Below are 21,475 nucleotides of genomic sequence, written 5' to 3' on the forward strand. Positions count from 1 at the left end.
TCTTTTGTTGTTCATTAATCTTAAGTTACTTTCGTTATGCACTCAAGAGCACTACTTTGACTTTCCCTTTAAGGTCAGGTCCGGTTCCTGCCGACTGCCTACCTGACTCTGCCAGTTTTTGCTTTTGTTTGTCTTTGCTGGTTAAAGAAAAGGTTGTGGTTCGTCATACGGTCAGGCCAGAAGAGACAGCGTTAGCCTATAATGTGGAAAAAAAAATATGAAGAGACCAGCCTCTTTCCTATGTGAATGAATCAGCACAGCTGGAGACTGTGCTGTTCCACTGGTGCTAACCGCTTGTCATCAATATAGTGACTTCTGTTGCCAAAAGTCCCCACCCGCAGTTCTTCTTTTCTAATGAATAGCCGACCTCAAAATAGCATTAGCCACGATACTGATCTCCTGACCAAGGTCTAATATGCTGTGTCTGTGTGAGTGTGCGGCCAAATATGTGCGTGCAAGTTGTTTTTACTCAAATAAAAGAGGAAAAGCGTTTAGTGTGAAACCCTGTTTCCAAAAAAAACTCTGTCGCTGTCTGAAATGGAAAATAAACAAAAAGAATCAACAGCAAAATAAATTGCATTATTATTTAAACTTCAACGTTTTAGCACAAACCGCATATTAAGTGTTAAGACTAAGAAGCTATTTGTTAACCTGTGCTTCGATTGAGCAAAACCCGGCCCAAAACAGGACGCTGACATCACCATGCTTCACATATAAAGTTCGGCTGCTGGGATGTCGTGCTGTCCTTTTTCCAAACATGAAGATTCTCGTTTATACCAAAGGTTCTGTGCAAGGTCTTATTTGTCAAACCAGTAGCAGTGTTGTTTTTGAAGATCAGTGGCTTTCCCCTTGATCTGTTTACGCTCACACACACACACGCACACACACACTATTGTTTTTGGTGCATTCATTAACATCAACATAAGCCGATGCGTCGCCTTTAATTGCTCGGATGTTACTTGTAGTTCAGTTGTGACCTTGCATATGACCTTTTCTTCTTTTTACACAAAGTCTGGTGCTCAGACTTTTAAGTTAGGTTTTGCAAACGCACTTCTTTTCCTTTTCGTGCTGTGAATCACTTCCCTAAATGTATGAAAGTCAGACTTTGATAAATCCCCATTCGTTGAATAAAACCGAGCCCCCACCCACACCTGACTGAAACATGTGACTCTGATTTCACCTTCAAAATAACTCCGATCCTAAACTTCAGTGAGGCTTTAGGACATATAAAGCAGAAATACGGAAAATTTAAAAGGATTCACCAACTTTGAAACAGTATGTCTATGTGTGGAAGTAGTTTGGTTGATGAGCAGATTGTCAGTAAATTACTGGGTCACTAAATGCAGCAGTGCACAGAGGTTATAATGATTTGGAAAACTGAGGAGAATTTCCAGATTTCATCATCTATGGTAAATCATAAAAATGTTGAGAATCCAGAGAAATCCCTGAAAACAAGGGACAGTGTGAAAACCTACAGGTGTAAATCACTTGGAAGCCTCGGCGATACTTCAGAAAACATTCAGCATCCAAAATGTTCCAAATGTTCATACTACCGTGCAACAACATCAAATAAAATAAACGGAGCAAAACACTAGTATCTGCTGTGTGCCTTAGGTAATTTGGGATGGTCTGAGCAGAAGTGAAAAATGTCCTGTGGTCTGATGAATCATAATTTGAAATTCTATTCAGATGCTTATTGTTTAAATGATTTGCAGATTGTTGCATTCTTTTGTTTACATTTTCCACAGAGTCCCAAGTTTGTTTGGGCTTTTTTGAGGGTATTTTTTTTCCTTTTTCAAATGTGAAATGTGTGTGATTTTTGAGTACTTAAATGGATATGAGGTGTCCCAGATTATTCTGTTTAGGTGGTTATGTTAGCAGTAAATGTACACACTTGCATTCTGACTTGTTTGACTGTGTTTCACACCAAATTTACTAACCAAATCAAATATCCAGAGTATTCACTCAGCGAGTTTTGGTTCTTCTAAACCAAAGAAGCAGAGCTGCTCGCTGTGGTTGCCACTTGTGACAAGGGAGTAGCTGGAATTGGCTTTACGAAAGAAACTATTAATGGCACCAGTTTTATAGTTGCCATGCTCAGTGTTTGTCGACAGCGACAGAGAGAGTTCAAGCAGTTCATGTAATTTAGGATTGGTGCAAAGTTGGTTAACTGTATAAATCTTTTTTTTCAGCTTTGACTCAAAGGTATTGAAAGTGAAACTTGGTTGGTCTGAAACACTGGACAGTTTTTGGAGTACAGACATGTACGCACTACATCTGAGTGCTTTAGCATAGCCATCTGTGTTAATGTGCTTCACTATGCTGTCCTCTAGCCCAGCCCATCCTGTACTGGTGCTCCAGGAACATGTCATTCTGGAGCAGCATCTCCTTCAACCTGGCTGTGCTCATGAACCTCCTCGTGGCCTTCTTCTACCCTCTGGAAGGCATCCGTGGAGGTCAGTCACTCTCAGTCTTTCTCTGTGTATGATACCCAGTCATTGCCATCGCCCTGTTAAGATGACTTCTGTCAGTTTTCTTTTGGATCAGAGTTTAAAACACACAAACAAAAAGTCATTCTGCAGCTGAGATCATGCTATATTATTCTTAAACACAGAACAAATATTGTAAATATTCTGTGTAGGTACTGCCATCTGATTCATAGTGTATGGCTACTAACAGTAGAAACGATTCATCGACTCGATCCTCGGAGCTGCTTATGGTCGAACACCCAGCAGTAGAAGTGGTGTGCTGTAGCAGAAGTGTCCAAGGTGAAATGTGAGATAAGCTTTGCTGTGTAGGTCAATTTGAAGCAGCATTATGAGAAATCTACAGCTTTATAGATAAACAGAGTTTTGTTTTATGTGAACATCCTGTTAGCATGTCTCAGTTCATGGCTGCTTATATTCTCGTGCCTGAGCTGAAGATTACACATGTGGACACCATGACAGACCCTTGGTCTTACAACTTACAACTTTAACACTTGAGAATAACAGATTGCTTATGCCCTGATTGTTATCTGCGTGTGTGTGTGTGTGTACGTGTGTGTGTGTGTGTGTGTGTGCGTGCACTGTGGTTAACACAATGAGTGTGACTACTACAACACAGGAAATGGGAGTGAGTGACACAAGCATTACTGCTGAGATCAGGGGTGGGGCGGGATGCAGAGAGTGCAACATGTGTGTTATCAGAGACCTGGTTAAAAAGAACAGGAAAGAAACTGAGTGTTTACTCTTCAATTTCTTCATTTCATGATCAGGTGTATCGCAACACCTCAGCATATTTAGACCTTCCAGCTCACAGAAAGTAGTCCTCGACCACCCGAGGCAAACTGTGATCTAAAAAGTGTAGATTAGCCTGTAAAGTTATGGCAGGAATCTTTTTGATATTTGGAGAGAAAGGCAATAGTTAATTTTTTCCTTCGCCAAGTTTCTGTTACTGGCGCAGAGCAATTAAAAAAGGCGTTGTGTGTGCTGGAGTCAAAGATGTTAGAAGTGAAAAACTAGTGTTAGCAGAAATCTGATTAATGTTAGCAACTCTTAGTTATATTAGCATCTACCAGGGAATGTGGATATCTGCAGCAACAATTAAATACCTTTAGCTGTGCAGTGTCTCAAAAACTTACATAATGTCACATTTGCTTATTTTCTGTCTTTTAATCTGAAGTTAACACAAAAAAACTCAAATCTATTTGAGATCTGGCTGCTGCTGTTGAGAGCTGTATGAGGGGTGTCTGGCTTGTTGATTTGCGTCCCAATTTTCACATCCTTTACGAAATGCTCTATGTTTAGACCTTTTTAATATTCATTTCCACAGTTGCAGCCAGTACTTGATCAGATTGCCACAGTTAAAGGAATTATGAGTGCGTAGCTTTAAAGGACCTTACAGAATGCTGTATGTTCCCGTGCTTGTGGTTTGGGTGTAGCCTCACACCTCCCTAACCAAAGTTGGGGAGGTGTGAGCATCGCTACAGCTGTGAAGAGAATGCAATCCCGGTTGAAGAGCTGGATCTTGAACTGCAGTGGTGTCATAAAATATAGATTTTGCACTTCTTTTCCTCTGAGGTCTTTTTTTTTTCTCTCTTTGCGTGACTTCTGGTAATTATGGTATGTGATCGTTTGTTCACCCAGACTATTAATACTGTGACCACCTTAAAAAGCCAGAATCACGTCAGGGACACATACAGCAAGATTTCAAATGGCAGATGTCTTGCTTTACAACTGCTAAATATTTGTCCAAGCAGTGATCTGTTTTAAATGAAGTTTTAAATGTAAAAGCAAACTCGTAATGCTTTACAGTACAAACCATTTTTTAAGGTCAATTTACAATCACAAATGAACTGAACATGAATGTCTGTAGACTGTGGGAGGCTGTACCCAGAGAGATCCCACGCAGCACAGGGAAAACATGCCACGAGGTTTCACCCAGGAGCCTTCTTGCTGCTTCTTGCGCAGAGAAAGTGCAAACTACTGCATCAATGCCAGTCATAGTGAATTTTAGTATTTAGTGTTTAGTTCAACACCAAGGGCTATTATGCTATTATTTATTGATCGAAATGACTGTATTTATAAGTGTGAACGTAGTTGAACATGAAATGCTATCAGAACACATTATGACTGAAATCATAAAGTTTCCCTATTAAAGTGGAAGACTGCACCACGGTGTCCTTCACTCACACACAACATGACTTGCTGACTGTGATAAGGCTGTTTCACATGTGCTCACATGACAAATGACACTGATGACTGATCATTGTCTTCTCACAGACATGTTTTATCTAAACGGTTATCAGTAAAGTAAGCTCTGGTGTATGATTCAGTGATATCTGCAGAGATATAAAGAAGGAAGATTTAAAGGTTGTATTCACAGCTAAAAGTTGGTCAGCAGCATTTGTCATCGCATTGGTGGCCGATTCTTCATAAAAGCCGTCATGTTAAAGCAATTCTGTGGTAACAGCTTGATGTTTATAAAGACATGCACTTGGTGTTAAAGTTTTTGTATCAGTGAGGAAACCAATCAAGTTTCACACAGCTGCGTCAGACTAAGAAAAGGGAAGACATCGCAAAGAAACTGTGTTTGTTGAAGAAAGCCTGCCAAGGAACAGGTGGATTCAGACTCCATTAATAACTGATGAGTAACCCAGAGTTTTATTTAGCTCTGTCTGAAACAAAAAACCCAGTGGATCCGTCATCTCTCAGTTTCACTAAACCCATTTTCTGAAACGGACCTCTGCATTTTGATACAGCCAGTCAGCAGTGGTCACAACTTTAAGACGAGAGTGGACTTTGTGATTGATACACACACCCCCACCCCACAAAACCAGAACTACACAACAAATGCTACAAGGCATCTAGAAGCATTTATGTTTTTACAAAACCAAATTGAGATCCAGTCTTAGCCAGAATTTAAAAACTGAGGCCATTCATTTCGATACTGAAACTACAGATGGTGTTATTCATTCCTTAACATCGGTATTTTCTGTGTGCCATCCTTCTTTTAGAGTCACCGTTTGCTGACGCTGATTGGATTTAAACGTGTTTCCAAACAGTTTTTTTTTCTTCTCTTTTGTTTTTAGCAAAAAGTGTCTTCAGAGTGATGCTCCATTCATGCCCTATCAGTTTCTGACATGGGTTATGGTTAGGTTTTGTTATGTCAACCAAAGTCCATCATCCATCATGCATTTACTTAACCCCGTGTTCACAACTATGGAAATTATGTAAGCATATAAGCACCTACAGAAATTCAGTGCTCTGCTGATTTAATTGATTTTCAGCTCTAAAGCTGTCGTGTCTCTTGTGCCTAAAGTGTAGATTTTGCCACTACAAAGTATGAAGTAATCACCCTGAAGCATATATGTCAGTTTAATGCCTACAAACAATTGAATGTATTGAGTAAAAAGGACAAAAAAGTGGGGAAAAAACCCAAAACAAACCAGCGTAATGAATATTGATCTTCATTTAAAATGCATAAAATACACTCCTTTTCTTTTAACCAACAAGGATGTGGACATATAAAGTTATTATCCCTGAGATCTCCAGATTTGACCTTCTTCCCCAAATGATTATAATCCCAGATCAGTCTGGGCTGTCACGAGGCTTTCATTTCTAAATTTAGGGGTAGGGAAAACTCTGTCTGGTGTTTGGTCACAAGTTGTAACTTCAAAGACTGAATATTCATTCAAACAGAGATTCTGAGTGATTACAGGAGATTCTTCACAAGCCAAAGGAATAAGCAGACCTGAGCATGTTTTTGTGTGAAGTTTCAGTTTTCTTTTTGATTTGCCGTCTCTTATTCCCTTCCGTTTTTTTTCTCAGTTCTGCTTCAGGGCAATATTTGTGGGGACGCGAAAAGCCTCAGCCGTTAAGGCCTCCATTGTTCCAGTGCAAAGAGAAGACGCACATTGTTTTTCGCATAAACTTTCAATTGTTCTGTCTGGGGTCAAACGGCGAGGTCCCTTTTGTTTGAACTTCCTTGCAGTGGTGTAGAGCAGACAAAAAAAGAGGTTGTTAGCTTAGCTTTAGAAACCTGATGTGGTTTTCAGTGTTAAAGGCCTTCTGAGAGCTTAGAGGTTCATTCCAGGATATACCACTCACTGCAAAATTAGGTGATTTGGGCATCTAGAGTGTTAAATGGTGAATGCTTACCGCCACACAGATGCGTGCATGAAAACATAACATGCCCTATTTTCTTACCAGCTGAGATGCTTCATTTGAATATTAAAACCAGCTGCTTGCAAAGAAATATCAAATTTTACCAGTGAAGCTAAATTTGTCGGAAATGTTGTTTATTGCAAGTTTGCCATTGATTCATAGCAACTCCACTTGCATACTGTCTTAAACTACATGGAATCCCCTTAAACACTATTGAAAACCTCACTTACAATGACCGTGGATGGTTCGCTGTAAGCGGTTTGTTTGGAGAGAAACTGTGGTTGCGAACTTCTAGTAGTAAGCAGAAGTGTGTAAGCCTTAAAAAATAAACACCCGGAATAACTACAAGTGGAGGAGCTTGATGACGAGGTCCGAGTCAGGTGGTCAAACTGCCAGAGCCTCCACCCTGTCACAGGTGGCTGCTATAATATGAGGAGAAACGGATTGTTTTTGTCTGTCAACAATGCAAGCCATGTGGATATGTGAAGTGTAGTGCAAGTAGTTCAATGTGAAGGTCAGTCTCGCTTCTCTTCTTATAATGGCAGAGTAAGCAAGTAAGAGAGATGAATGGCCTTAGACAGTAGGTGTGTGACGTCAAAGCTGCTGCGTCTGGGTTGGCTGCCAAGTCTGAGCGCCCAGGCTGCCTGTTACGATGCAGTACCTGGGATGCATCGCTGATACATTTGGCGGGAACAAAGTATATTTTTAGCCAGTGGGAGGTTATGTAACAACCTGTCATGTGATTGGTATACACGGAGAGACGAGAAGGAGGCCTCAGAAAGACGGGAATGGAGGGAGACATCGAAAGTGCTCTTCGTCCTTACTCAGAGAAAAGCAAACCTGACACAAAAGTTGTTTTTCGTTTTTTGTTTTCATGAAGAAATCAGATTATGGGGTGATGCCAGTGCACCATGAGCTCATAATACTGCTTTCCTGAACTACAATAACTGATATAGAACAAATAATACATAGGATAAATGTGAGTTAGATTTCTGTAAGGCATCAACATTCACAACTACAAATAAGTGCGCTTCAACTTTTCACCTGATGTCCACTTTGTGTCATTTACTTTTTGATGTAGTGGCACAAATGTTTTGTTCAATGTAGCAATTGTTCTGATACCACAGTTAGCACAAACAACTCTTGTGCCTTCTCTAAAAATGAAAGGCTTACTATTCTGTTTCCTGAAGCTTTTTATGAATGAATACATCTGAAAGATGGCCTTGTTGAAAAGGGCTTGTGTGTTTGCTTCACTGCAACGATCACACAGCTGCTTTCATGTTTAAACAGATAAACTGATGCATTTAAGTCATGGCGCACCGATGTTGGCGAGTGTGACTTGCCTCACTCCCGACTGACTGGATTATCATTTGACTTGATAAAAGAATTAATAACTACTTAAAATAGTTGGCTGTGATGGAAAAGATTGAGTGAAAGCTTTCTCACCTCGCCCTAATGACGTCTCCTTCATCCTCAGGCACTCTGGAGCCCCATCTGTCTGCCCTGCTGTGGATGGCTATGCTGGTTTCACTGGCTATTGTCATAGTGCTGCCTCAGCCTCACGGTATCAGGGCACTCATTGCCTCCACCATCCTGCGCCTGATCTTCTCAGTGGGCCTCGAGCCCACATTGCTCCTACTAGGAGGTTTTAATGTAAGTGTGCATGAACCTGATATTTAATTTTCATGCAGTACAGAAACACGGACTCTGTTCAAGCAAGATTTTGCCTTCAAACAGCCGCTAATACAAATGTCACTCATTGAATCTTAAATCTTGTATGTCAGGTCAGGGAGATTCCACACTACGCTGACAATGCAGCACTTGCACTATATATTTAGTAGTCTGAACAATGACTGTTTGAAATTCTTCTTGCACTGCCTTTGAACAAACCTTACCATACTGATTATACATGCTGTGTGTTTTCCATTGTTCTTCAGTTATGTAATAAGGTCATCTTCCTGATGAGCTTCGTTGGAAACCGAGGAACCTTTACACGTGGATACACAGCCATGATTATGGATGTCGAGTTCTTGTACCACCTGCTCTATCTGATTATCTGCAGCTTGGGGGTCTTTGTCCATGTCTTCTTTTACAGTCTACTAGTATGTGAGCTCACACATACTTCATCCTATACACATTTCATATATGACATTTAACCCAGTTCTAGATATTCCACACACATCTCTAAACCCTTGTTCTTTCCAGCTCTTTGACCTGGTTTACCGAGAAGAAACCCTGCTGAACGTAATAAAGAGCGTAACCCGCAATGGCCGCTCAATTGTTCTGACAGCTGTGTTGGCGCTTATCCTCGTCTACCTCTTCTCTATTGTGGGATACATCTTCTTCAAGGACGACTTTATTTTGGCTGTCGACCGGATACCCAACAAAACTCTCGGTAAGTTGAAATACAGGCTTCTTGCCATTTCCTTGCTGGAACCAAAATGCATGTCATGCCTTACCCAGATGCCAGAACACATGGAATGTTTTTCCTCATTCATTCTGAATCACTAAAAAAAAACCAAAGATGAAAAATATTAAGTGTGGAGGATCTTTGTGCATTCACTTCAAGATCATCCAACTTGCTCTTAGCATCCAGCTACGCTATCACTATTCGTCGCCACAAAAATGCACTGTATAAAAATGAGTGTTTGACTCTCAAATGTGAACCTTGTGTAGTTTGGATACTTGCATAATTTCTTCTGTTCCCAACTGAACAGAGCATGGAGCCAGCATGGTGGGAGAGTTCCTCTCTGGTGGAGTTTGTCAGAAAGAAAATGGAGAAAACTGCTCAGCAGAGGCCACGATGGATGGTAGGTTGACAAAGTGAAAGGTAAATGTGAGTGCGTGTACATGGGGTGGAGGCTTGGGTCGAAGGTTTCTTTTTAAGTGTAAATCCATGTGTTTGTTCGTGAATCTCTTGAATTTTTCCACGTGGCTGGGTGCGTGTGTTTGTGTGAAGGGCTTTATGTTCTCACACATTTCTGACTTGCCCAGAAGAGATTCGTCCCATCAAGCTACAAATCTAGGCGACTGGGTGGTCATGGGATTAAAACTGACTGGGCCAACTGGGGGCTTTCAGGGAGCTGGGTCATACACCAGGGGTTTAGACTCTTTAGACTTTGTGGTCTCACAGTACCAAGCCTAAGACTTGATGTAGGGGCCCAGAACTGAAAGGTCAGAGATTAGAGCAGGTCGATGGGTCCACCCAGGGATGGTGCGGGGACTCTCTAACTGCAAACAATGAGTTTTTGCAAACCATCCGACCTTGTTGGGATAAAGCCATCGTTCAAAGGTGAACACGTAGCACCTTTAAATTGATCGGCCAACCATGTCGAATCCTCAAACTGCTGGAGCTTGACCTTGTCTGAGCTTCCCATCCATCATCACCAGGCGGGCTAATTAGGGTAGTCTGGTGACTAGCCTTTGTGTGGGAAGTTGAAGAATGTCCTCAGTCACATTAAAACCTCCTAATTTATTTTGGTAATATAATTGAATCTTTATGTAATGTAGCCACTTATTTTATTGAAACCATATATAAAGGTATTTTTGCTGGATGATAGAAATGCAGAGTAAACTTTAAAGGATCCTACAGTAACACTTCGCTGTGTCTTTGTAGCTTCCCTTGCCATCCAGCCATCAGCAGTAGTGATTGAGGACAAGGAGCGGACGTGCGATTCCTTGCTCATGTGCATTGTCACAGTACTGAGCCACGGCCTCAGGAGTGGGGGAGGTGTCGGGGACGTCCTACGGAAACCATCCAAAGAGGTATAAAAAACAGGAACCCAACAATGAGGAGAGATCACACCTTTGAGGGTGTGAAGAAGAGTCATAAAATGACCAAATATCGGTTTTCCTGTTTTTTACTTTAAAGTCTAGCAACACAGATGAGACGTACTGGCACATCCCCCTACCATGCACAATAAGTCTAACTCGAGTTCAGCTAAATTGAGAAGCTAACAGATATTTAAAGGTGTATTTAGTCTTGTAATAAGGAATTTAATATTAAACATTATAAGTAAAAGTAGACATGCTGTCAATTTAATATGTGTTGGATGAGGTAATAAGTGTAGTAGAGGATACGAAGCACTTTGAGTGCTCCAGTAGAGTAGAAAAGCGCTATATAAGAACCAGTCCATTTATCAGGAGTCCAGTATGTCTGAAAGTCTGTGATTGAAAATTGTCCTTTACAAAGAGGATGTTTTCAAAGCTCCAAACATAGCAAAAACACACAGGATGAAGACAAGTTTGTAACGACCACGCATTAGACCTGCAACTCAACCCACAAGATGGCACAAAGAATTATGAATCATTCACACTTTTATTAACTTCATATAACTTATTGCTCATTTGCCTTGATGTCACAACTGTTTTCAGTTGTTCAGAAGCCTGCCAAACACAACATTACAGCTGGATTGTACCCATGCAAAAGGGCACTGAGTCATACCAATATGTTAACTTAGTTCTTATATATGTATATACACTCCTCTCAAAGGACATAATATTTTTATGCATTCTCTTAGAAGTTTTCAGAATCACAGGTCAGTGCTTGTACTTGTAAGACTGCTTTGAAAACTTGTTCAGCTTCATCTGTGAGTAATGATTTAGTAACATGTGTTTGTTTTTTTTACTCTCTGTTCCTCACTGACCTTCTAAACTGAAAAATGCTCTCATTGGCTGACATAACGTGCGAGCTTTCATTGCCTGTCTCAATCCCCCCCCCCAATTTCTTTGGCTTCAACAGGAACCACTTTTTGCAGCAAGGGTTATCTACGACCTGCTCTTCTTCTTCATGGTCATCATTATTGTCCTTAACCTCATCTTTGGTGTCATTATTGACACATTTGCTGACCTGAGAAGTGAGAAGCAGAAGAAAGAGGAAATTCTGAAGACAACATGTTTTATTTGCGGTGAGGAAAGAAGCAAAATAACTTTTTAAAATAGTTAAGACTGTTTAAGTGCTGCTATTTATGCTTTCAATGGCCCCATTTTAATTTGTGCTCAAGGTTACTGTCCTATTCTCATCAAAGTGAGAACTCTTTAATTTGGGAGGTATTTATACGTTTCGCTGGCGTTCTCACAGACTTCAGTGTGAACTGATTAGATTTGGGTTATGAAACATTACATGACCTCACATCAGTCCTGCTCTTGTGTTAGTTTCAAACATATGGTTACCTGGACTCAAAGCACACTTCTTTCACACAAAGTTAAACGCTTAACAACATTTTCTTTCTATTTTGGATGTGATTTTTATTCTGAAGGTTCTGCCCAAACTGTGGGTCTTTGTCTTTGTCCATCATGCTATCTTCAGTTTATAAATAAAGTTACACATCCAATAGTGCTGAAATGATGAAGGCAAGGAAATTTATGTATGTGCATCCCCAATTTAATATATCAGGAAGGCTTGGACTGAATTTCTTGACATCTGGGACCTCTTTTGAATGAAATAATTAGAAATTAGTGTCAAAGGTGAGGCTTGCCATGACAAACACTGATATCTAATGGAATGAGTCGATGAAGTTGGTGAGAATTCAAGCACATTTAAACAAAGGTGGGAAGGGAAACTTGTTTAGTTGGAGGAGGCCTACAACAGCTAGGTGATAATTCTAGTTTTACTTTTAGAGCCATTCTGCCTACTCGGCAAACGCTGTAATATGTCAGCATTATGGGAATATGACTCATGACCTTTGACACTTCTTTTCCTGTCTTTTTAACCCTCATTTCTATGTACTAGTAGCGCTCTATTCTTCAAGTTTAAAAGAAAAAGCAGAAATGCCTTTTTAGTTCCATTCGAGTCGAAGCTACAGTCAATACGCAACACGTTTCGCTACAGACTCGGTAATTTTGCGGGTGTGAACGATGCAAATGGATGATGATGATGATGATGATGAAATTAAGGGAAATCAAACGAGTGCCCTGTTCTCAGCTCTCATATGAGCATGCTCCTGCTATGATGCAACTTCACATCAGGTCTGTTTTCAAATGGGGGCTTTTTTTCTTTCTTCTTTTTTTCTTCTGGGTAAACAACCAAACGCCTCTTCTTCCCAGAATGAATGGTTAGTCATGGCAGGTGCTGATGTGGAGGAGGAGTGTTTCTTCCTGTTACCATATGGGTCTTGACCATGTTAGACAGTACACATACTCAGACACTGGCCTCATCTGTCACTGCACTGCCACTTTTTTTCTTCTTTTCTTCTTTTTTTTTTGTCGGGGGGGGGGTAATTTCAACTAAATAATCAGTAGTAAGTTGTAATTGTGCTCGCTTGTTTTGTCTGCCCATTCCCTCATACCCCCATTTCCTGTCTTTAAAAAAAAATAAGTCATGATCATCATCTGTCATTATTTAGGTCACAAGAATGATGGTGCAGTCTTGCATAAGAAAATTTATTTCTTCACTTTTCCTAAGAAGTAAAGAGGACAGATTATTTGGTGTGTGTGTGTGTGTGTGTGTGTGTGTGTGTGTGTGTGTGTGTGTGTGTGTGTGTGTGTGTGTGTGTGTGTGTGTGTGTGTGTGTGTGTGTGTGTGTGTGTGAGAAATTATGTCTTTTGTTTATTCATTTATTTATTTATTTATTTTTAGGTTTGGAAAGAGATAAGTTTGACAACAAGACGGTCACCTTTGAAGAGCACATCAAAGTTGAGCACAACATGTGGCACTACTTGTTCTTCATTGTCCTGGTGAAGGTCAAGGACTCAACAGAGTACACTGGCCCAGAGAGCTATGTGGCTGAAATGATCCGGGTAAGGATGTTGTCACTGACATGCACATGCACTAGTTTAATGAGGGTCTTATTGGAGTAAATACTAGTGTAGCTGCAAGTCTTCCGAGTCTTGATTTCAGTTGCGTTAAAAAAGCCCCAAAGAGGATGTTGAAAGACCTTTATTTTAATTAGGTACGTTGTGGATATTTTCTTTCTTTGCTTTAGACGTTAATTTAATTATTGCTAAAGCTACTTCAGTAAGGTAGTATGCGAGTCCCAGTTCCTAATAATATGAATTTACTTAAATTTGTTTTTCAACAGTGTATCTTTCCATCTATTTGCTTTGTGCATTGTTGGGGATGATACTAATTAAGAACTGAGCTACTAGGTACTTATATTACAGACTGATACATCTACCTGATCGTCAATCTTTTTTTTTTTCTTTCATCCTTTAAATTCACAGACACTCCGGAAATTCTGTAATCGACTTGTTTTTCACTTTCTTCTAGCTGCCTTCCTCTCAAAATAGAGCTCTCGCTCATCTTCTTCAGTGCTACAGGTGTGCCTCAAAGCCTACATTAGCAAAACGTATGGTGCAACACTGTATCTGCTACCGCTGTGGTCTTAACTGAGGTTAACCTTCACTCATGAAGAACACTGTAGGCGCTTCGACTAGGCGTAAAGGTTTATATGGGTTCGGACAGAAGTGATTACTGCAGTCTTTTTCGCTTCCTGCACTGTGACAGGCAGTAATATTTTTTTTTTCACCTCGTGTGCTCCAGTGTACCAGCTCTGCTTTTATGTAATTCCTACCTCTGTGACCTTGAATCCTTCCAAAGCATTATCACATCAGTCCATTTTATGAATGGACAATTAACATTCAGGCACAGTCTGCCATTGGCATAAAAGGTTTTAATCCTCTGAAGGAGGCATGCATTGTTTTAATCATTAAACACACATGCATGCACCCTTTACATCACCACATGACAGCCACTTTGGCATGCAAACACACTGAAACCTTGAGTTATTTATTTTACTTTTTTCTATCCTGACATAATGCATATTTCTATGTGTTGTATAGAAAGTATGTCATCACTGTTATTAGTTCCAACAAAGGCTTTGCTATCATAAAATACTATAAGATAGCAAATGCCAAGTGCTCGTGTTTATGCCAAACAAAGTGGCACATCAGATAAATGTACAGCCAGCGGAGAAAGTGATTCAAGTGGATATCTGTAGAATTGTGCCTTTCAGAAAAATAAAAGGGCCTGAAAAGTGATTGTTTTGATTGCTGCATCATACCTGTAGTCTGTGAGCAATTAGAAAGCATTTTAACTGCCACAGGAAAGCCCCTGTTTCTGAAGTGGTTGCTCCCCTGACGCACTTGTGCTGCTGTCAGTTTTTGACCCAGTTTCTCATTCGATGCCATTTAGCCCACTTTCCTGCTTTTTGCCTTGATCTGCTACCCTTAGTCTTGTGAGGAACCACCTGATTTGGGATTAACTCCCTGTCCTCTCGCTCATTAGCGGTGTACTCCCACTGAGCCAAAATACGTTTGTCAAGGGTTCATTCCGACTGGGTTAAGGGTCTTAGCCAAACAGAAGAAGTTGCACATTGTGTGAAAGATGCCGGCGTGCTCAGTCATCCTTAACATCAACTCTCAGCAAGTGTCCTTGTGTCTCGTTACAAAGAGTATATCATTCATAGAGCGTCTGTCATAAAACGCATTCAGTAAATCATTCACGGAGGTTAAATTGAGTCACGTTGTGTGCAAGGATATCGTTTTATCAGCTTTTAAAATGGGATGAGGTTTATTGGAGTTTTTTGGTTTTATTTTTTGGTTGGGTGGCAGACGGAAAACCATACAACACTTATTTAACTTATTTTTTAGATATTAAAAAAATCCTGCATGAAAAAATGTAAGTAAACATGTAATGTTATCTACATTAAATAAAACTTCACAATAATATTCATATTTTTTAAACCATAATAATGTAGAGTGCAGTAGTGCCAATAAATTATCGTACAGTCATACATGCATCTAATTTTTTATACAACATACAGCTAATTTCAACTGTGCTGGTTTCTGATCTTTCTCAAATTTTTGGATACTTTCTGTGTTAAACTTTATTTGAATGCACAAAAGTTGCATGACGATAATAATAATGATAATGAATATAATTTCTGACAACAGTAATAGGAGTTATTAATGAATTATTTTGTTATAGATTTTTCAGTTGCTAGCTCTTGTTTTTTCTTTTCTTTTATTACAGACATATTCCACTGTATTTACCAGTGATTTGATTAGCAGATGGTATATTTTCAGGCTCTTGTGTTTCAATCTGAGCTGCCTCTCTCCCACTGTGTTTCGATTTTTTTGATGCTGCACTAACGTGGAAGAAGCAGCGGACATAAGGGGGTGTAGAAGTCAGACTACTCTGACAATGACTGGGACTGACGTCAATGGTGGAGGGCTCTGGGTGAAATGTCATATATAAGGTGTTAAAAAGAAAACAGTAAAAAAGACGATGCTCAGTTTGCACCCATTGCCCTACTTCTAATTATGTCCGACGCTTAAAAAAAATGACACCCATGCTCTATTTGCTCTATTTCCAATCATCCGCTGCCGTAAACGTTCGAGACTGTGATAATTCTGGGAGGGGGGGCATTTATTTGCATATTTGTAAAGTGAGTGGGTTGTCAGCTCATCAGGTGGCTTGTGGCATGACTGTGACGTTTTGTGTTGCTGTTTTAACCACACAGCATCCTGTTTCTCTGTCATGGCCCGTGCGGTTTTAATAATGAAAAATGTACTTCCGTCATTTCCATTGAACCAGCACGTTGTAGACTCTTAAGTCATGCCTGCACTTCTCAGTTTACTGGAAGTGCTTTCATATGTAAACACTGGGGATGGAAAGAAGGCTAGGCCGTTAAGTGATAAAGTCGTCAAACAAACACATGTGTGGCTGCAACCTGTGGGCGACATCCAAATAGGGAAAATGACCTCTGTCGTGTTTAGGTGATTTTTTGTTTTGTTTTGTTTTGTTTTTTTAAGCGGAGTCTGGAAACAGGAAGGTGTTTTCAAATTATTATATCTGTGACAGTCAGCGAGAGATGACAATCTTTCTTAGAGAGACTGGAGCGTTCCAATAATCAAAATGGCACATTTGTATCTTTTTATTTAATTTAATTTCTTACACGTACCAAATATTGCAGTAGCTGTCCTCAGATATAGAAGTGCGTGTTAGAGTGGGAGGAGGCAGGTAAACTAGTAAACACAGCCTCTGTCTCTTTGCATTCAGGAAGTGGAACTTGCTCACAGCCATCCTCTCCTCCTTTCAGAATGACTGTTTGCTGCTCATTATTTTAGTGTTGTGTGATTCCCCCTCGGGCTACCGTCTGACCCAGGGCTGGTTTGCGGTATGCACGGCCACCTCACTTGCGTCGATGTCTCCAAATCGACCACTGAAACGCGGGGACTTTTTCAGCCCAGTTCTTTGGCACTGCACGATTTCTGGACAGTGACCTCAGTGCCTGCAGTGCAGCACACTTGCATTTCATTCATGCAGCATTAGGGCAGATAGTTGTGCTGATTTAAGGAACATGACAGTGATAATATGCAAGTGTGTTGATTAAGATTTCAACATAAATGCCTCTTTGGGAGAACACACATTAACCGTGGCATTTGGGGAAAAGGCACTAAAAACAGTTTACAACAACCTGTGAGGTGACTGCTGGCTTTTGTGTCTTTGCCCTTCTGCATGCTGCTTCATCTAAATAACATTATTAATATTTTATTATTTTTATATATATATATATATATATATATATATATATATATATATATATATATATATATATATATATATATGATGCACATCAAATGTTGCTATCTCTTGGTTGCTGCTGCAGGTGGAAGTGTCATTCCCGACAGTCTACAAAAACTTATAGCAAGCAGAGAGCATTTTGAAGTAGTGATGAGAACATTCGAGATCTCGGTGTTTATCTGTGTATATGATGCAAAGAATGTGGAGTCATATGAGAAAATTTCTGTATGCCTGCCAGTGTGATCGTCTGTTCTTTAAGATTAGGCGTGACAGAAACAGATCAAACAAGCGAGCTGCCTCGTGTGAGTGATTTCAAGAATGCCTGCATATCCCATGTGATTCTAATATGGAAAGTCCCATTCTAATTAGTTTGATTCCGCTTTTAGAGTCAGCTTCAAATCACTGCACACAAGCCAGACACTAAAACTGGGTGTTAGATGGGGGGGGGAAGTACAAATTTCATATGGCCTTTTGCCATTTAAGCTTGTTCTGGTGAGTTAAAATTAGAATGAGAAGTGAAAAACTTCCTAGAAAATTGCAAAGGTTCCAGCGCCCTGAAGGCAGTCACGGGGAACATGATAAATACATTTCATTGTGTCTTCATACCTCTCCTAACAAATCAAATTTCTGTTTACCAGGAGCACAACTTGGACTGGTTTCCACGAATGCGGGCCATGTCTTTGGTCAGCAGTGACGCAGATGGGGAGCAAAATGAGATCAGAAATCTGCAGGAGAAACTGGAGTCCACAATGAAACTGGTGTCCAACCTCTCAGGCCAGCTGACCGAGCTCAAGGAACAGGTCGGTTTGAGCTAAATTTGATCAAAAACCGAGAATCTGATTTTGATGTCTGACACTTTGTCAGGGGGAGAAAACATGAAGCATTAGAGGGTTTTTTTTTTCTTTTTTCTTTTTGAAAAGAGCAAAGCTGACGTTTTTTCAGTTTTGTTTGTTTGTTTGCTCCTCATTGCCCTTTAGATGCAGAGCTTTCTAAATGCAAAAGGTGGTGAGTCATAGTTCACAGCACCGCTCATGAGATTCTCAATCTGATTTTATTTTCATCACTGAGTTATAAGCATATTTTTTGTTTCTCTGGATTATAGACCCGTTAGCTAAGCTTTTTTCTTTGTATCTGTCTTATTTCGGTGCGTTATTAAACCAAACTTCAGTTCAGTTTGGTTATTCTGTAAAAGATTTTACTTTTTGCATTCAGCAGACACACTAGAAGTTGTGTAAGGATACAGTTCTGCTGGTATTGCATATCCAGGAAAACAAGACGATTGTTGCACAATCTGCTGTTTCTAGTAAAGAGAATTGTAAAAAGCCTTTTACCCTCAAAATGAGAACTATTTGTGAGGAAGTGAATGTTTCAGAGACATTTTGACCCAGACAGTGGGGGAAATGATTATTGTGCCTCCAAGAGCGATGACGGGCACAGGAATATCTGTCACATCGCGCTGCAACGCACAAATGCTCGCATAGCCTGCTTTGATTTCTTTTCCTTCGCTTGATGAATTTAAACTCTTTACTTTCTCAGGAACAAACCAACGTTTATTCACCGGAGAGTGAAAATTATGCCATGAGCGCTCTCCATGTTGTGTCACTCAAAAGATTGCCATAATTAGCGAATTATAGCGCAAAAAGGACAGCATGCTATTGCTGTCTGACTTTAAATGATATTTTTGTCTAACACGTTCCTCTGCGCAGAATTATTTCTGCTGGAACACTCATTACAGGACCACTTTGTCTTCTCACTTTTAATATTGTTGTGTTTCACTGCCGAGGTGCAAATCACCACTTTATGTCAATTAAAGTAAATTCTTAGCAGAAAACCCTCTCTTGTTCCTGCTCGTATAAAGGTTAGCACCTGCGTTTTGACTCATGCGCTTCTCTTGATCTCTGAAATTTCTCTTGACTGAGTTTCAGGATTAGTAGTTTGTATTCGGCTGCTTTCGTCAGAAGACACAGCAAAGTGGATGACAAGGCTGGCAGGATTTCAGAAGAATGTGTTTCAGTTGAGCTGCATGCAGAGTTTGCTGCTGCATTTTGTCAGTTTCTATAAGGTGCTGCGAAAGACTGAATCGATTAAGACTGCAGAGCAGAGAAGGTGGAATAATTTTTTCTTTTTTCTTCTTTTAACAAAACGAGCCCTCTCTGTTCCCCTCAGATGACAGAGCAGAGGAAGCAGAAGCAGCGGATCGGCCTTTTGGGACACCCTCAGCACATGAACGTCAACCCTCAGCAGCCTGCGTGAGGTCGACCGGCACACAGCCCTGAAGGAGCTCCGCGTTGGCTTTGCGCCCAGGTGGAGCGTGCACTCCTCATGCCGAGGTTGCACATAATGTATACTGCACTGAGTGTAACTTATAACGGTAGGGAAACACTGTAACATAGGTAGTCATAAGGCGATGTGTAGCTCTACCCACCACGCATGTGTTACTCTAGAACGTGACACTCACCCACCTCATTCTGTTCAGGCCTGTCAGAACTGGTGCCAAATGTTTCCTAGGTAGAAATCATTTGGATTTCTCAACACATGGCCTTCACTGGTTGAACTTGAAATGGGGGGAAAAAGCTGACTGGACAAGAGGGAATAGTCCCATTTGTTGTTCTTTTTTTTAATGTTATTGTTCTCTATTTATATTTCTAGAATAATGAGCAGTATTACACGTCTTATTTTTGTATGTTGTGCAATATATTAACTTAAATATGCAACCTCATTGGTGTGTGAGTTTAAATTCCATCATTTATGTCTTATTTAAAAGCACAGCCCGATGTTTTGTCTCTGGATAAAATAGAGAGCTGTTGGTTGTCTGTACTTACACACAGATAGGGATAATACTTAATAAGCTGGCCTTCTCAGTTTTACTTTCTTCTTTTATTTCTTGAAAATGTGTGTACTTGTTGAGGGGCAACAGCACTCAGTATAGATAGCATATTGTTTGAGAGCAATATATACGGATAGTTTACTTTCACCTGTGTAAAGCCAACAGTGTCATATCTCAGTGCTAACTAATTTTATGATATATTTGCTTTCTTATTTAACTGGGTCGTAAAGGACATTTAGTGCCACTCATGCTAATATTTGCTCAGGAGTTGTGTCATTTTTACAATAATAAATTTGTCCAGTTTTTGCAGCAGACTTCTTCCATTTGTGCCTGTTTTTGGTCCTCGAGTTAAGTCTGAGACATGTTTGCTGCTTGTGCTGAGTCACTTTTATTTCCACCAAAACTCATTAGTTGCTACTGTTAGACTTCTCTCATTTTTGGACTACCTATGTGTATATACAATTTGTTGCTTACCTTCGCTTTTGTATAGAAAAATGACAAGAGGGGGGAAAAAACGGTTACTTATGAATATTATAATTACTTAAAAAAATTTAGGCGCTATCAATTTGTATACTGGAGTAGAATTATTTATTAAAATTGATGTAATTATCCTTTACTCCCTTTGCTGTGTTTGATTGTTATTGATGTGCTTTTACAGGATTTATGTGTTTTTGTTTACAAATGCACACCTTCGTACATTACCACATGACTCATTTCTTTTAATACTGCCTTTGTATCTTTATTTCAGTAACTGCAGACCTATAAAGCAGAAAAATGTATGAATTTGTCTTCATCTGATCACACAAATGGATACTGAAATACAAATGCCGCTCACTGGCAATAAGCAAAATGTTCTATATGGGTTCACACGGAAAGTTTGGTTTAAAAATTAAACTGGGCCACGTCCCGAATTATTCTTCTGGCTTTCAGAGAATCTGTCTATGCTGACTGGAAACGGGGAACATCTGAGTAGAATATATCCTCATTGATCAGGGACTTTCCTTAAAGATTCTCTGACAGCCAAGTATATGTTCACCAAGCTCTACTTAATGTGTAACTGTCCAGGTTCAATCAGTTGGTGTCCTGATATTTAGAAGCACTTGATTTTTTTTTTAATTCATTTTTTTAATGAAAGAGCCATTCGTTTGTCAGTCATTTCCAGAAAAATGAAAACAATTTTCTACAAAATTATCCCTCCAAAACCCTTAAACGAGTACCTCGGGGCAAAATCAGCATTCTTGCTTGAGTGTTTTTCAGCAGATAAACTGTGGTCAGAGAAGCTCATGCTTCATAATGCCGATTCTTGCATAAGGAAGGTGATAGTAGGTGCAGACTTGCTGCATCTGTAAATGCAAACTTTAAGGGTGCAGCGTGGTTACAATGATTCTTAAACAACTTATATTAATTTATATCAACTAATATTTTAGGGCACGGAGAACGAGTGCAAATTTTCTACACTAATGGGAGTAGGCTATA

General features: G+C 39.9%; 1 protein-coding gene across 5 annotated transcripts in view; it reads left to right on the top strand.

The window, feature by feature from the left end:
- Window positions 1–20,615, top strand: part of itpr1b (inositol 1,4,5-trisphosphate receptor, type 1b) — a 79,161-nt gene extending 58,546 nt beyond the window's left edge. For all 5 annotated transcript variants that reach the window (XM_084927581.1, XM_084927583.1, XM_084927582.1 and 2 more), the window contains 10 exons: window positions 2,334–2,456; window positions 8,125–8,300; window positions 8,585–8,749; window positions 8,853–9,042; window positions 9,365–9,457; window positions 10,264–10,412; window positions 11,389–11,554; window positions 13,225–13,385; window positions 17,811–17,972; window positions 19,339–20,615. In XM_084927581.1, coding sequence (XP_084783707.1) covers window positions 2,334–2,456; window positions 8,125–8,300; window positions 8,585–8,749; window positions 8,853–9,042; window positions 9,365–9,457; window positions 10,264–10,412; window positions 11,389–11,554; window positions 13,225–13,385; window positions 17,811–17,972; window positions 19,339–19,425 — 1,472 coding nt within the window. In that variant the 3' untranslated portion in view covers window positions 19,426–20,615. The remainder of the gene's footprint in view (window positions 1–2,333; window positions 2,457–8,124; window positions 8,301–8,584; window positions 8,750–8,852; window positions 9,043–9,364; window positions 9,458–10,263; window positions 10,413–11,388; window positions 11,555–13,224; window positions 13,386–17,810; window positions 17,973–19,338) is intronic.
- Window positions 20,616–21,475: the final 860 nt, after the last annotated feature.

The sequence above is a fragment of the Perissodus microlepis genome, chromosome 5, assembly GCF_051167445.1.
Source record: "Perissodus microlepis isolate ML-2025 ecotype Zambia chromosome 5, ASM5116744v1, whole genome shotgun sequence".
Taxonomy (NCBI): Eukaryota; Metazoa; Chordata; class Actinopteri; order Cichliformes; family Cichlidae; genus Perissodus; species Perissodus microlepis.